This window comes from Nelumbo lutea, chromosome 4 (assembly GCF_056320005.1).
Source record: "Nelumbo lutea isolate HS-2025 chromosome 4, American lotus-T2T, whole genome shotgun sequence".
NCBI classification, from domain to species: domain Eukaryota; kingdom Viridiplantae; phylum Streptophyta; class Magnoliopsida; order Proteales; family Nelumbonaceae; genus Nelumbo; species Nelumbo lutea.
Window position 1 is genome coordinate 23317847 of NC_142687.1, and position 17373 is coordinate 23335219.

General features: G+C 38.2%; 1 protein-coding gene across 5 annotated transcripts in view; it reads left to right on the top strand.

Annotated features, from left to right (window-relative positions):
• PHYLLO (2-oxoglutarate decarboxylase/hydro-lyase/magnesium ion-binding protein) overlaps positions 1-17373 on the top strand; it is a 111516-nt gene that overhangs the window by 45794 nt on the left and 48349 nt on the right. For 4 of the 5 annotated variants that reach the window (XR_016112256.1, XR_016112257.1, XM_088982214.1 and 1 more), the window contains exons 12-13: positions 698-1261; positions 5144-5368. Coding sequence is in view for 3 of the 5 variants with exons in the window: in XM_088982214.1 (XP_088838340.1) it covers positions 698-1261; positions 5144-5368 (789 nt within the window). In the remaining 2 variants the exon portion in view is untranslated. The remainder of the gene's footprint in view (positions 1-697; positions 1262-5143; positions 5369-17373) is intronic. The other variant, XM_088982217.1, reaches the window with a different exon arrangement.

A 17373-nucleotide genomic window follows, 5' to 3' on the forward strand; every position in this document is an offset into this window, starting at 1 on the left:
TTTATATAAATAATAACTTGAAACTTTATTTTTGATGTTTTAATCTTAATAAAAATGACAATAAAATAGTAAATGAGTTATATGTTAATAAATCCAGCGTTTTTAACTAAAATGATCTTATAGATTATCTATCAAATTTACTATTTTAGACATAAAATTCTAATAAAAATTACGACAAAGCTAGGGAACCTTTATATATCATTAAGAAAATAATTTGTTCAGGTCTGAATCAGTTTGGAACAAGAAAACCACAACTGACCCAATTATTAATTGGAACAAAATCATAGAACCAGAACCAATATAATTGATTTAGTTCAGTTTGGTTGGTTGGGTAGAACCAAGGTTCAAAGTTAAGTCCCGGATACCCTCTGAACCAGGCCCTGACCCGATACAACCCCTGTAGGGGCCTATCGGGAAGGGCCCGATACGATACGCAACGATTTTTTGAACCTCGGGTAGAACTGGCCCATTGACAGGCCTGGCCCTATCATCATTGTCAGCACTATTGTTTTTGTGGTTGGAGTTTTTTTTTTTTGTTTATGTTAACTTTTATTTTTCCACTAACTTGTATATTTTAAAATTTTAACCCTCTCTTAATTCAGTTTCTTGTTACCAATAAAAGAAATCTTCTTTTCACAGTTGTGTATATATGATGCATACTCAATTATTTACATATCTTCATGTCTTCATAATTCAGGTCAATCATTTTGGCTCATTTGTTAGGTTTTTCTTCAGTCTCCCCCCACCTACTGATCATATTCCTGCAAGGATGGTACTTACAACAATTGACTCTGCTGTTCATTGGGCAACCCAAACACCACAGGGTCCTGTACATATTAATTGTCCCTTTAGGGAGCCCTTGGAAGATAGTCCAAGAGATTGGGCACGAAGCTGTTTGAAAGGACTAGATCCATGGATGTCAAGAATAGAACCATTTACTCAGTACATCACTATGAAACACAACCATGCGTGCAACATTAGTGCTGATCTTGCAGAGGTTCTAGAAGTAATTAAATGTGCTAACAAGGGGCTTTTGATAATTGGCTCTATCAACACAGAAGATGAGATGTGGGCTGCTCTTCTCTTGGTCAAACACCTTTTCTGGCCAGTTGTACCCGACATTTTGTCTGGTCTTCGTCTGAGAGAACTTTTGACTTCGTTTCCTGAAATTGAAAAGAATTTTCTATACATGGATTATCTGGATCATGCTCTTCTCTCAGATCCTACCATGGCTTGGATGCAACCAGATGTGATCATTCAGGTAAAATCTTCATGATCTATTTTGTTTTGCCTTTTTTTTTAACAATATTTTTTATACTTAAATGGTAATTCTAATTCCAATGGTTTTCCTGAACAACAATGAATTATTTTACAAATTGTTGGTTATTAGTGTGGTCAAAGTCATGGTGACTTTTTAAGCAGAATTCTTAAAATAAAACTGGAAGTCTTATCTGGAAACTGAAATATATATTGAAGCAATATATGAAAGATAAAGACAAAGTCTAAAAAGCTTAAGAAAAAAAACAAGAGGCAAAAGAGGACATAAACGGGGAATTTAAGAGCAACGAAAAAGCTTGCAAACTCCTTGAATCAATAAAAGGTACCTGCAAGGTCAAAGGAACTTTTCTCAGTCCTTCCCTTCATAGGAACAAGCAAGCAGAGGCTTTCCCCCTAAATTCTGTCGGTACCTTGATGATCAGAAGTAGAAAACCCATTAAAATCCAGTAAAGCTGCAATCTTAATACCTATAAGTGACTTACCTTCCTCCCTATTCCTGATATATATATAATAGAAAGAGGAAAGAGGGGAGGTGAGGGGTTCTCTCAACTCAAAACTCACATGTGCCTCCTCCTCTTCTCCTTTTCACATGTGTATATTTATTTTTAAAGGAAATCATTAAAAAAACATAAGTCATCAAAATTATGACTCTCATGGGTCTTTATTGTCTCTCATAATATTCATGTATATGAAAGAATGGTAGGATCCATCTAATGGACGCCATAAAGGGTGCGGAATGGGTGGGCGAATTTCAAAAAAATTTCCTACCTTCTCCCAACTGGGAATCATATTCCCTAGATTTAGAATACAATATTCAAGGATTATATTTGAACCATAATCAAACCAGATCTGAACCAAAAGGGAACAGGAAGGATTATACCTGATCCGGAGAAACAATATCTCCCAAAGTTGGTGTTCACGCCCAAAGAAGATACCAAGATCCGCTCCTGCTGAAGATGACACAGCTGTGGATGGAACGGAACCAGCAGGGTGCATCCTACACACTGGATCCTTCACAAGAACCCACTGGAAACTCTGAACACTGAATCCTTTTCAGTCTTTTCTGCAAGACTGATGTCAAGAACTGATTTCTTGACTTCTTTCTCCCACGAAGATCGAATCTTGCAAGAGGGGTTGGCGGCGGCTCAAGGAGAACTCCTGGACGAAGAGGGCTGAACAACTTTTCTTCTTTCTGGAGTTTTTGAGATCTAATCTCTGTATGCAGAAGACTTTCTTCTCTCTTGAAAAAACTTGGTTCGAAATTTGGTATATTCGATTTTTTTTTGTTTTCTCCTCCTTTCTTCTTGATTAAGAAATCCTCCTAATTAGGGGTTATCCCAATCCAAATCAACATTTGGATAGATGATAATCTTAATCCTATCTGTAGATTAAGTTAGTTTACTCCTGATCTTATCAGGAGGTTACCAGATTCAAATCTGATTTGAATTTGGTCTCCTAGAGTGGATAAGGTCAAAAGCCCAATCCTTTTACTAACATCAATCTCAGATTCGCCCCTTAGATGGGTGATCATATCAGCCCAGCTCGTAATGGGCTTTTGGCCCATTAAGTGTTCAGTGTTTAACTGGTTTCCAATCTGCTGCCCATTTGGGCTTCTTTGTATGGCGTGGGACCCAAGCATTGATCTACACACCAACCACATGGGTTCGGCCCAGCCTTTACTACAAGGCCCGACCGAATTCACTGAAAAACTCAGTGACCCCTTTGAGCCCATCACATGGACCCTATGGGCCCAACACTTACATTAAGTGGTCCCTGGGCCAAGCCATCTTATAAAAACCCAGGGACTGTGGGCAGGTGCAAGATTAGCTCATCAGGTATTATCCTAAATGGTCTTACACTTAACCTCTCAGCCCTTAATGATCAAGCACTACCCGACAAGAGAAGACCTCTCCCTCGGCTGCAAGGAACAGTGCCGCACTCTCTACTCACATGGATCCCGGGAATTAAAACCTTTTGCAAATCTTTTGAATCCATACATATACATATATATATATATATATATATTAATTTTGCAAAAACAAAATTCAACGATTGAAATCAACTGCCGGCAGTTTGGTTTCCATCAGAGAGAGTGCATTCCCGATCATTATCATTGTCCGATAAAGGGGCTGATCCTGTCACTATGATCACTCACTCAGATGAATTCTCAGACTGCCCCAACATGTCCAGGTTTTGACCCCCGCTAAGGATCTCACTGATTGACATATCAAAGACAGCCCGATCCGACACCTAGTGAAGTGTCATAATCGAGTCTAGGGGTCAGGTGTAACTTTCCAGTTTTGCCCATCTGTCTCCAAGGTCCAGGGCAATACTGGAAATCTGGTCCGGCTCAAGGATTAAAGTAATCCCATACTGCATGTGCCTTGGGTCTTACCCTGGTGGTCGAGACAAGCCATCCCAACACTTGGTGGCACATCAGTATCAACCTTGGCAAGATAAATCTCCCCAGATTTATCCAATGGCTGTGAATATTTAAAACTAACACGAGTCTCTATAAGTGTCCAGTTTTAGGGTCTTACACAGAAATATACCAAACAACATGAATCAAACATGTACTTTATTTATTTACACTAAATGTCAAAAGTACATCAAATTGGATTGAAGCTAAGGGCATACAAAACTGTCTAACAGTATACTCTTTAGTGAAACCATTCTTAAACCTCTCTCTCTCTCTCTCACTATCCATATAATAGTCAATGTTTGTAACATCTCCCCTCCCCATTAAATCCCTTTTTTCCTCTTAATCCCTTTTGGGGATGCAAATTAGATGTAGGGGGTTAGGTTGAGGGCTAACCTAAATATCAACCCTGGCTTGGACCGAAACTAATGTTAAAACCCAAATGTACCCACTCAATACATGGGGTGAGCCAATTTTCTTCTTAAAAATCTTAAGAAACCATTGCTCCTTTCCATGGGATATAGTAGTAGAGGTTTTTTCTCTTTTTTTAATAATTTAATGCAGATTTGTTTCATGGATTGCTTTGGCTCAATAATAATATGTAGTATAAAGCACTTAATGTGAGCCTTTGGCTATGTCCGTCAATTCAATTTTCAAATTGTTTTTTTTTTTTTTTAACTTGGTTATTTATCTCATGCTAGGCACATTTTTTTAAGATTTATAGGCCCACACAATGGGGGTAGCCCATCTTCCAAACCCTTAACTCCCTAACCCTAGAAGCAGCGGGATTCTTCATATCAATTGAGCCACCATCTCCCAAGTGTCTGCTACAGAAAGCCAGAGAACCTATCAATTGAACCAGCATCAGTTGCATTCTGATGATTCTTCATATCTTAAAACTTCTGTTTGGCTTGGATATGAATCTCTTGACCGAATCTTATACAACACTTGTTAAATTCTATTACTAGTGGAGAGAAATTACCATCTGAAAATTCGTAATAAATGTACCAGAATGTTTCCAATGCAAAATGTGCCTCTATTGTATTTGCAAAATAACTATGCTTTCTAAAAGTAAATTAGGCTGAAAAATAAATGATGCTATCCATGCTAAAGATACTATATGATGTCTATGTTTCATGTGTGACATAACTCTTTCCAAAACTATTTTCGTTTACTTGTTTTGAAAAGGTAAAATAATAATTTCTATTACTATTAAGTAAGACGAGGAATATTTAAAACTTGCCCTGTGTACAAAGAGTTTCTTTACAAAACATAAGCAAGTGGTTTCTGGGTTAACAGTTTTATGTACTCATAAGGTAATCAAAGCTAAGGACTTTTTTTTTTTTCTTTTTTTACTTTGCTTCATGCTTTTTGTCAATTTAGTTAATCCAATTTAATAATTTGTTTTTTATTGTTAAATATTTTTCATGTCTGCAATCTCAACAGATAGGTAGCAGGATAACAAGCAAACGCATTGCTCAAATGCTGGAGATCTGCTCTTCATGTTCATATATTATGGTTGATAAGCATCCTTATCGTCACGATCCTTCTCATATTGTTACTCATCGAATTCAAAGTACCATAACTGAATTTGCAGATTCTTTAATTGGAGTTCATTTGCCTAGAAAGACTAGCAAATGGTGCATGTTCTTGCAAGCATTAAATAAGATGGTATAATTTATTCTATGGCAGATAGTAATGGTTGTTTTCTTTATAATTTGTATTTGAAATCTTTTTTGCTTTCTGTTTTCCCTGTCATGATTCTCTCTAGGTTCTATGGGTTTTGAATATTCCCTTCTTGATAAAATGTTGTATTACATTCCTTTATGGTGTAGAGATATAGCAAATGAGAAGTTTAATCTACTTATTTTTATCTCTGTATACTTGGGGAGTACAGTTGTACAACAGGGGGATAAGAGCGTGGAGGAATACTATGCTGCCTTGAAAAGCCTACCAAATGAACTAAATGTTTATTATCCCCTTTCTACAGATCTAAAGGTTCAACAAGAACAAAGGGAATGATTGGTTATTGCTAGATTTCTATCAGGGCTGAACTTGAGCTTTGAATTTGAGCTAGTAAGAGCTCAAATTTTGGGGAGTAGTGACCTTCCTTCACTTTCTGAGGTATTCTCTTGCATCAAGAGAGTATCCACCACACATAGTGAGCATGCTACCATTCTAGAGAGCACAGCACTGACTGTTACCAGAGGTGGTGCTGGTGGTTGAGGTGTTCGTGGAAAAGGTGTGACTAGAGAAACTGGTCATGGTTTGGGCAGAGAAGAGGTGGTGGCAAACACAGTAGTGGGCGTGGTCAAGTTCGAGAGTGTTCTCATTGTGGTTGTGAAGGCCATATTGTTAACTTTGTTATGGCTTGCATGCCCCTCCCTCTCTTGGGTCAATCATGCCTTGGTAGGAGATGACACTTGCAACAACGTTCCCACTGATGAATCACCTACTACAGTTGTTAGTAAGGATAACAAGTTGGTTTCCATCACCCATGAGGAGTATGAGAGACTTCGCTAATCCTCCTCTTCTAGGACTACTACTACTCTTGCCCATTCAGGTACTGCCTGTCTTGCTTCTAATTCACAAATTACACCCCAGGTAATTGATTATGGAGCTTTAGATTATATGATTGAAACTTCAGACTTGTTTATGTCTTGTCCCCTCTTTCCACTTCTCAAACTGTAAAAGCTAATGGAACTTCCTCTTCTATTACAAGTACTAGTAATGTGTCTCTTAGTTTTGAGTTCCATTTAAATAGTGTTTTATGTACCTAAATTTCCATTCAGTCTTTTATTTATATGTTGACTCAATCTCTTAATTGTTCTGTCACCTTTTATCCCTCTTATTGTGTTTTCCAAGATCTCACAACGGGGAAGATGATTGGTGAAGGTCATGAAGTTGGAGGACTATACTACCTGTATGACAATGGTCCACGAAGGGCTCTTCACTCATCTCTCACTCATTAGTGGCATTGTTGTTTAGGTCACCCATCTCTTTGTACTTTTAAGTTGTTGGTCCCTAGTCTAAAGTCAATTACTCAGTTAGATTGCGAGTCATGTCAGCTTAGTAAACATTATAGAGTTCATTTTGTTCCCAGAGAAGATAAAAGAGTCATGAGTCCTTTTGCTCTTATTCATTCAGATGTTTGGGGTCCTAGTCGTGTGTCATCATTAGACCTGTTCATGGGCCAGGTAGCCCAACGGGCCATCCTGGCTTGGCCCGATCTAAGTCGGGTTTGGACAAGATATCAGGCCCGTGGGCTTGGGCTCGGGCCTAAAACATCGGGCCCGACCTTTTTCGGGCCAAGCTCGGGCTTTCTCAAAAAAGCCTGGCCCAAGTCCGACTTGATAATGTATTTATATAATAAAAATATATTCTATATAATAAATACATATATATATATCATATTTTTTCTTCATAGTTCTTATCTTTTTTCAAGTAATAGTGAGATCTTTCATTATTTTTTCTATGTTTTGAGGTCTTTTAATATAAATAAAACAGTTTTTTATTGAATAAAAAAGAAAATATTTTTCCAATTTTCTAGCCAGTCTCAAGATCGGGCCCGGGCTTTGGGCTTTATGTAAAGGTCGGGCTTGGGCTCAGGCCTAGGTATATTCTGTTAATACAGAGACAAAGCCCGGCTTGACCCATGAACAGGTCTAGTCATCATATAATGGTTTTAAATATTTTGTAATGTTTATTGATGATTATTCAAGTATGACATGGATTTATTTAATGAAAGATCGTTTAGAGTTTTGATTTTTCTCTCTTTCCATGTTGAAATAAGAAACCAATTTGGTGTATGTATTAATGCTTTTCATTTTGATAGTGCAAATGAGAATTTTCATGGCAACTTTTAGTCTTACTTTGACACTCCTAGGATTATACATCAATTTTCTTGTACTTATACACCTCAAAAAAATGGTGTAGCAAAACAAAACAACCATCATGTTATAAGAACTTGTGCTTTATTGATCTAGATGTTTGTTCCTAAGATCTATTGGAGTGATGCCGTTCTCACCTCTTGTTTCCTTATAAACCGCATGCCCTCTTTTATTATTTATGGTTAGACTTCCTTCTCTATCTTGTTCCCATCTAGTTCACCATTCTCTCTTCCTTGTGTTTTTTGTTGCATTTGTTTTGTTCATAGGTTTGGTCTTGGCCATGATAAACTTGATTCTTGAGCTATCAGGTGTGTTTTTCTTGGCTATTCTCATACTCAAAAAGTGTATAAATACTATGATCCTATCCTTCGTAAGGTTTTTATTGTTTCAGATGTTACCTTTTTTTGAGAGTTTACCCTAATTTTCTGGATGGGAACCCTTGCTTATTCCTCTTCCTTTTGATTTGCATGATGTTTTTGTTCCACTTCCAACCATCGAGGAGCCTCTTTGATCATCGATTCATTAAGTGTATTCTAGACAAGATCGAGAGCCCGTACCAGTTTTTGTACTAGCTCCAACTTTGGCTTTCAATCCCTTGTTGATGTCTTCACCATTTCCAGGTCTCTCTTAATTAGACCTTGATCTTCCAATTGCTCTTCGTAAGGGTAAGTGTACTTGAATTGATCATCCTATTTCGTGTTATGCTTGCTTGGTTCATTTATCCATAGAGGTGTAAATCCGGTGGGCTAGGCCAGGTCGTGCTTGCTACCTCTGGGATACTTTATAGTTTTGGCCCAACATGGGCCCAATGGTCCTGGGTCGTGTCGTGGGCCGGGTTGGCCCATGGGCTAGGCCCGGCGAAGCCATGAAAGGTATATATATATATATTTTTAAAAATTTGAAAGATTAATGAAAAATTTAAAATAAATTAACAAATTAGACAAAAATTGAAAAAAATCTTAAAATTTTATTTTATATGAAATTTGTTGTATATAATTGTTTATATATGAAATAATAAAATGAAATTAAAAAATTACAATTTGAATAAAATAATACAATAAAAGTGAAAATAAAAAATTATATATATTAATATATTTTATATTATTATATAATTATTATTACATATACATATAAATATATATAATTATAATATATTATATAATATATTATTTCATATATAAACTTGCGTGTTGTCATGCTAGGCATGACCCAAATCGTGTCGGGCCATGGGCGGCACGACTCGATTTACAACTCTATATATCCACTGTTCATAAAAAATTTGTCTCTCCTGTCTTCTGTTTCCATTCCCCGTTCTGTCTAAGAAGCTCTTGCCTCCCCTGATTGGAAGCAAATGAAAGATGAAGAATTTCATGCTCTTTAGTCCAACCATACTTGGGACCGGGACCTTACATCCTTGCCCCATGGGAAACAAATGATTGGTTGTCAATGGATATATACTGTCAAGCATTGACAGGATGGTAGTATTGAGATGTTTAAAGCCTGACTGGTGGCCAAAGGCTATACATAGACATATCATGTTGACTACTCAGAGACTTTCTCCCTTGTTGCCAAAATGGGCGTAGTCTAGGTGCTTATCTCCTTAGCTGCTCATTTTGACTAACCTCTTTTTCAACTTGATGTCAAGATTGCCTTCCTCAATGGTGATCTCCAAGAGGAGGTGTACTTGGAGCCACCTCCTGGGTATGTTGCTTATGGGGAGGTAGGAAGGGTGTGTAAATTGCCGAAGGCTATCTATGGGATAAAGCAATATCCACATGCTTGGTTTGGCTACTTTAGTAGTGTGGTGCAGGGTTTTGGTCTGAAACAATGTAGTGTTGATCATTTTGTTTTTAGCAAAATACCTCATCTGGGAAGATTGTTTTGGTTGTGTATGTTGATGATATTATTCTTACAGGTAGTGATGCATAGCGAATTATTGAACTAAAGATTTTTTTTTTTATTTTTTTTGCAACAACATTTTCAAATCAAGGATCTAGGTTCCTTGAAGTACTTATTGGGTATTGAAGTTGTTTGTTCAAAGTGGAGAATCTCTCAGTCACAAAGGAAGTATGTTTTAGATTTGTTGGATGAGACTAGGTTATTAGGTGCCAAACCAATTGAGACACCCATGGATCCCAATGTGAAGATGACTAATAGTCAGTGGGAGTTATTAAGTGACCCTAGAAGGTATAGGAGGCTGGTTGGCAAGCTTATTTACCTCACTATTACCCATCCTGATATCTCTTCCAATGTAGGTGTGCAAGCCACTTTATGCAGAATCCGACAACTACTTGCTGGGCAGGTGTTGTTAGAGTATTAAGGTACCTAAAGGTTGCTTTGGGTCATGGTCTATTGTATAAGGGGGAGATTTGTACCTTCCTATATGGGTATTCAAATGTAGATTGGGCAGGACCTTTAATGGACAAGATTAAGGAAGTCTACCTGGTTAATGTACCTTCCTATATGGGAATCTAGTCATGTGGAAAAGCAAGAAACAAAGTATAGTTGCCAGAAGTAGTGCAGAAGTTGACAACATCTCCACTAATTTGGTTAAAGCATCTCCTCCAGGGGATTGACATTCTTGTTAGCAAGCCAATCAAACTGCCACTCACATTACTTCCAACCCAGTTTTCCATGAGAAGACTAAACACATTGAAGTTGATTGTCAATTTGTCATTTTGAAAGAGAAAAGGTGACTAGTGGAAATGTTGTCACACCGTATTTGAGATCAGAAGATCAACTAGCTGACTTGTTCACCAAGAGTTTAAGCAGTACCAGGATGAGTTATATTTGTAACAAGTTGGAGATTTATGATATATATGCTCCAGCTTGAGGGGGAGTGTTAAAGTCTAGCAGCAGGGGTATTTTTGTCTCTTCTTTATTTCTAATCTATTTGGTTTATGTAACTTATGGAGGGCACTTTTGTAATTTTTATTCTTATTATTTTTGTCTCCTACTTTTCTTCTTCCTTCTTCTCTCTAACTTCAACCTTCACTAAACTAATTTCTTCACCTTTTTCTTCTTCTTTTACACCTTTTCTTTTTTCTTTTCTTTAAATTCGCATAACTTCCAAACAGTCCAGCCCAACAACCCTGAACAACCAGTATATATCTCCTTAGTTACTTAGTTGGTTAAAGCCAAATTTTGACATAATGTAGTAAACTTATTCTATTAGATACTTACAAAGTTTCAGCTAAAACAGATGAGCAGAAGTGTCTTTTCTTGAAGCATCTTTTTCGTTTTTTTTTTGAAGAGTGCAGATTTTGGTTAACATTCAAAGTCAAACATTTGACTCGTGAACTCAACAGATTGACTTACTAAAGACTAAAGTGTGTAGTATCATTGGTTAAAGTTTTACCAATTTTGGTTAAAGCATGTCTAAATTATGGTAGAGTCTTAGTTGAGGCAGAAAAGTATCTAGCTTTTTTTTTTTTTTTTTTTTTTAATTTTGGTTAAAGCATGTCTAAGTTATGGTAGAATCTTAGTTGAGGTAGAAAAGTGTCTACTTTTTTGTTTTTTCTTTAAAAAATCATTATAAGGGTATAATTGGGCTTGAACAGATAGTGTCAGTCATTGGCAAGTACGTGGCAGATTGGGTGCTTATTTTCCTTGAATTTTCACATCTGTAATTCAGATCTAGGAGTTGGATTTTGGGATGTACTTGAGTTGCCAAATTGTAATTCTGAGAGTTTCTTTTGATTTGTTCTTTCATGATGTTACCTTGATACCTCAATAGATTGTAACTCTCTTTTTTTCTCATAATTAAAATTTTCTTTTTACTTGAAAAAAATATTTGGACTTGATAGATTTTAGTCCTAAAAAGTGGTTTGAGACGTCCAAGGTTATTTTTCCTAGAAATTTACTAGTTTTAGTAAGAATAGTTGTCTGAAACCAAGGAGGTTCAGACCTGCTTAGTAAACAAAAGAAAAACAGAGATGAAGAGAAGAGAAGAGAAGAGAAGAGAAGAGAAGAGAAAGGAAGAAGAGAGGAGGAAGAGAGAATAGAAGAGAAAGAGGGGTTCGGCTTGGCTTAGTCTGCCACCCCAAGTGATATTTAAAATAAGTCTACAACAATAAGTGGTATAATGACATGAATGCCCCTATCACTAGAAACAACTGAAAAAGAATTTTAACAGTAATCTAACAGCACTATAAACAAAGGAAAAACATATGAACAAGTGGGGACCACAAGCTGGTGAACCATTTTCTCTACACTCCCCTTCAAGTTGGGAAAATATATTGATCATTCCCAACTTGCTTAAACCTGACTTAAGCTTGATTTTGTTGACTGCCTTGGCGAAGACATTGGCAAGTTGCATATTAGTGGCAACATAAGGAAGGCACACTTCTTGAGAGGCAACTTTCTCTCGGATGAAATGTCTGTCAACTTCAATGTGTTTGGTTCTATCATGCTATATTGGGTTGTGAGCAATGTTAATGGTTGCTTGGTTATCATAATACAACATCAAGGGTCTTTCAAACTCAATTCCCAATTCTGTAAGGAGAGACTTCAGCCATAATATTTCAGCAACACCATTAGCCATAGACCTATATTCAGCTTCAACATTGGACTGAGCAACAACATTTTGTTTCTTGCTCCTCTATGAAACTAAATTTCCTCCAACAAAGGCACAATACCCTGAAGTAGATCTCCTATCGTCAATACAACCTGCCCAATCTACATCAATGTATACTTCAATCTTCATATGGCCATTATTTTTAAAAAGTATACCTCGGTCTGGACACCTCTTCAAGTAGGCTAAAATCCTCTCAACAACAAGGAGGTGTGAGGTCTTGGGAGAGTGCATGTACTAACTAACAACACTGACCGCATAAAAAATGTCAGGGCGAGTCAAACATAGGTAGAGAAGTCTTCCTACAAGCCGTTGATACATACCTTTATCTTCCAGAGGCCCACCATCCTCTGCATTGATCTTATGATTTTGCTCAATGGGAGTATTAGTAGGCTTAGCTCCCAATTTCCTGTCTCTTCTGAGAGATCAAGAACATACTTCCTCTGGGAAGAAAAAATGCCATGCTTGGACCTTGCCACTTCAATCCCAAGGAAATACCTTAACTCACCTAGGTCCTTTACTTCAAATTCTTGATTAAGCAGTTGCTTAAGAGAGTTAATATCATCAATATCACTTCCTGTCACAACAATGTCATCTACATAAACAGCTAGGAGAGTCAAAGTAGATCCTTTCTTCTTAATGGACAGTATGGTCAGATTTGGCTTGAACATGGCCAAATCTTTCCAAAGCAAGTCTGAATCTATCAAACCATGCCCTTGGAGATTGTTTTAGACCATACAAAGCTTTCTTCAACTTACAAACTTTCTTACCAATCTCTGTATTATAAAACCAAGAGTTAACTCCATAAGTTTGAGTGCAAAGGTCTCCAAGTAAAAACCCTGATGGTATTCATTTTTGCAATTGGTGCAAAGGTCTCCAAGTAATCAATACCATAAGTTTGAGTGTATCCCCTAGCCACTAGTCTAGCTTTATATCTTTCAATTGTACCATTAGCATTATACTTCACTGTGAATATCCACCTACACCTAATAGGCTTCTTCTCTCTTGGTTGATCAACCAGTTCCCAAGTATCATTCTTTACAAGGGCATCCATCTCTACCTTCATTGCTTCCTTCCACTCAGGGACAACAAAGGCCTCTTGAACTATTCTAAGAATGGGAATGTCAGCAATGGAGGCTAAAAAGGACTTATATGATGATGAAATGTGATCATAAGAAAGGAATTGAGAGATACAATGGGCAGAGGATGAGGTACATCGACGCTTCCCCTTACGTACTGCAATCGGGCGGTCAAGGTCATCTAAGGATGGCTAAGACACAATAGTGGAAGAGGGTATGCTATTAGTAGTAGGAGTGGGTAAGGAGGAGGCAATACCTGAATCTGGTGCCGTAGAAGAGATAGGAACTGGCCTGGACTAATCATTACTAGAACCAACTTACCGCCACCATCTTTTGTGGAACACCCTGAATTCTTTACACTTTTGACAACTCCCCTCATTACACTCCCCTTCACTTGTAGGAATAGGTAAAGGAACATCTTGAGCAAATACACCCTGCTCATATCAGGATACAACAAGTTAAAAGTAGCTTTCATGTCCAAGACTCGTGAAGGAATCCTTTTAATGAGATAAACAACAGTAAGAATGGCATCCCCCAGAAACAAATAGGAACATTAGTATTCAGTATGATTTTTCTTCCAACTTCAAGGATGTGCCTATTTTTCCTCTCAGCTACACCATTCTGTTGAGGTGTATGGGAACAAGTGCTCTGATGAATCACTCCATGCTCAAGGAGATAAGAAGATAAGGGTTTTGCAAAATATTCTTTGGCATTATCAGATCTAAGATTTTTTATTTTAACCCCAAAATGAGTCAGGATCATTTGATGAAAAATGCGGGTCAAAGTGGGAACCTCATCCCGAGAGCGCATGAGGTAAACCCATGAAAACCGAGAGTGGTCATCAACAAACAATAGGAAGTATTTGTACCCACCCATAGCAAGAATATGATAGGGCCCCCAAACATCAATATATACAATTTCAAAAAGAAAAGAACTTCTTTTATTACTTTGTGAATAACTTGATCTACAATGCTTTGCCAACTCACAACTCTCACACTTTAAACTGGACACTTGGATTGACTCAAACAAATTAGGAAAAAGACTCCTTAAAGACTCAAAAGATAGATGACCCAATTGATTTTGCCAAAGCATAATCTGACTCACAGGTTGGACACAAAAAACTTCCCATCTTCTTTTCTCTTCCTTGGTGGATGTTCAAGCAAGTAGATCCCATTCGTCTCACGGCCAGTCCCAATCACCTTCCTTGTAGCCAGATCCTAGAAAACATAATGATCAGGGAAAAAGGTCATTGAACAGTTTTGGTGTTTAGTGATACTACTGACAGAAAGCATAGTACTTAGTTTAGGAACATGCGGAACTGAGGATAAGGAAATAGCATCAGAAACATTGATGTCTCCCTTGCTAGAAATAGGGACAAGAGAGCCATCAGCAATATCTTTGCCAGGGGACAAGCAATAGGTGTGAAATAACAAAGATAAATTGGTTATATGATCAAATGCACTTGAATCTGTAATCCAAAAATGACTAGTTCTACCTGGGTAGAGGCATGATAGGCAATGGCCCTTGTACTTGATTGAGCAAAAGAAGAAGTGGGAGGAGGAGTAGAATGAGACTGTCCAGAGAAACAACTTCACTACCTAGCCGAGAGAAAGCAGCCCTAACAATAGCCAATGCATCAAGAAAACTGGATCTAGTGTTGGGAGTGGATGAAGCTTCTATGGTTACAATTGTGGATGAAACTCCTGTGGTTATAGCTGCATTAGCATTTGCCTTCTTGTTCCCAAGTCTTTCTGGAATTAGCTGAGGATGAAGCTTCCAACAAGTGTCTTTAGTATGTTTTGGCTTCTTACAGTAGTCACAAAACACATCCCTCTTTCCGTCATTCTTTACATCCCTCTCCTTATCACCTCTAGTCTTCGGTTTTATAGCTGCTAAAGCTGATTCCATAGATGGAATTTGTAGCATAACTTTCCTTCTACTTTCCTCACTATGTATCGGAGAGTAGGCTTGAGATGAAGAGACACTATCTCTAGTGAGAAGTTTCCGTCTTACAATGTCATAGTTAGAGTTTAGCCCAGCCAGGAATTAAACACTCTATTTTTCTCAACTAATTTCCTGTATGTGGCAGCATCCTTTTGGCTGTCCCACTCAATAATCTCAAGATGATCAATCTCATACCACAATGATTTCAAGGTGGAGAAATAGACTGACACAGGTTTCTCCCCTTGTTTAAGATTATTCACCTCAATTTTCAGTTCATAGGCTCTAGCAACATTAAGGGGCTGAGAATAGGTTTCTTTCATATTGTCCAAATCTCCTTAGCTGTCTTTGCTCAAAGATAGTTTCTACTGATATGATGCTGCATGGAGTTGCATAACCAAGTCATAACCAAATAATTTTCTTGGACCCATTTAGAGAGGGAAGGGTCCTTTTGTGCTGGTTTCTTTGTGTCTCCCATCACATACCCCAGCTTTCCCCTCCCTCCAATGGCCACCACGGCTGATTGGGCCCATTCTAAATAGTTTGTTCCATCAAACTTGACTATAGTAATCTGAAATGAACTGTTGTCAATAGAATTTAAAGCTCCTACAAGTCTTCCATTTGTTTTGTTCTCATTTTTGGCCATTTCCATGCTGAAATGGACAAAGGATAACCACTGAATGGAGAGTACATCACTGTCCAAACTCCTTTTCCAAACAGAAATTCCAAGTACTGTCCAAACAGAACCCAAAGTAAATAAAAACTTCAAAGGCCTTTTTAGGAACACAAGGTGGGCAGTAGAGGAGACCTACACTGTCAAAACAATACAGCCCAGAAGAATAGTCCGTAAAGAAGCCCTAAAACAGTCCAAGAGAACAGCAGAACAACTGTACTGATTCCAGAGAGATTTCAGACACTTGACAGTCCAAAAAAACAAAATGAAAAACAGCCCAGAAATTACTGGGCGCCACTCTCAATCTCTGATTTAAGCTCTAAATCAGAAACCAACCTGTTTTCTCCAATTCTTCCTGGTCACCGGACAGCTCTCCAAGTATTTTGAACCTTGGGCACTGATATGACCCAGAAATTTGACACGCAGTTCACAGACTTACAGCAGCGTTCACACACTCGAACATCAACAAAAGAAACTAGTATTCATTCAGCAGAAAACATTAACAGTTGGTCAGTTCTTCGAGAGACCGCCGGCTCTCCCAAACACTCACAATATTCTTTACTCAAAGAAAACATACCACCTCCGTCCCCCAAAGCCCCTTCTTATACTCTACTGATAGCATAACTGACTCCCTCTATAAATGCCCCAAAACTCTTCTTATTCATAACTGACATAGCTATAAATGCCCCAAGACTCTCCTTATTCCCTCTTGCCCTCATGTGATTAATCGTTCAATTATTCCCCCCCCCCCTAGCTGATTGTTGACCTTTCCTCTTCCTGGCATTAATTGGGGCCTATCATTACCCGCCACCCAAAGTCTAACCTTGTCCTCAAGGTTAAAATGAGGAAACTGGTCTCGAAGTAAGTCAAAAGGCTCCCAAGAATCTTCAAAATCAGGCAGGCCCAGCCAATGAATAAGAACTCCCAAACCAGTAGCTCCAGGCATAGTGGATGGACACACACCGCATACTGATATGTCCCTGCACAGGCCAAGCAGCAGCATCGCCCAATGCACAGATGGTGTGTCTGCTTTGTCACCTCTTGAAGCATGTCTATTTCCTCCAGCTTCGTGTTTCCAACCTTCAGCCTCTCCATGATCATCCACAGCCATCCTGTTCCCTCCCTGCATAGTGTGCACTGCCCACAACTTTCATGCTTATAGAAATAAGAGAGCCTAGCAATTGCATCCACAATATCAGTTGACTTGTCCATCACAATTACAGCAGCTGTCCCTAAACTCGTTTGGACAGCCTTGAGTGCATCATAATCCATCAACATATCATCACATATGTGCTTTGGAATCAGTGGAACAGAAGAACCCCCTGGTATCACTGTAAGCAAATTATCCCATCCACCTCTAACTCCTCCACAGTGCCTCTCTATCAGCTCCTTCAATGGAATACTCATCTCCCCTTCAACTGTACAAGGCTTATTCACGTGGCCTGAGACACAGAATAGCTTTGTCCCAGAATTGTTCTTCCTGTCAAAACTAGCAAACCATTTAGGACCACGCCTTAAAA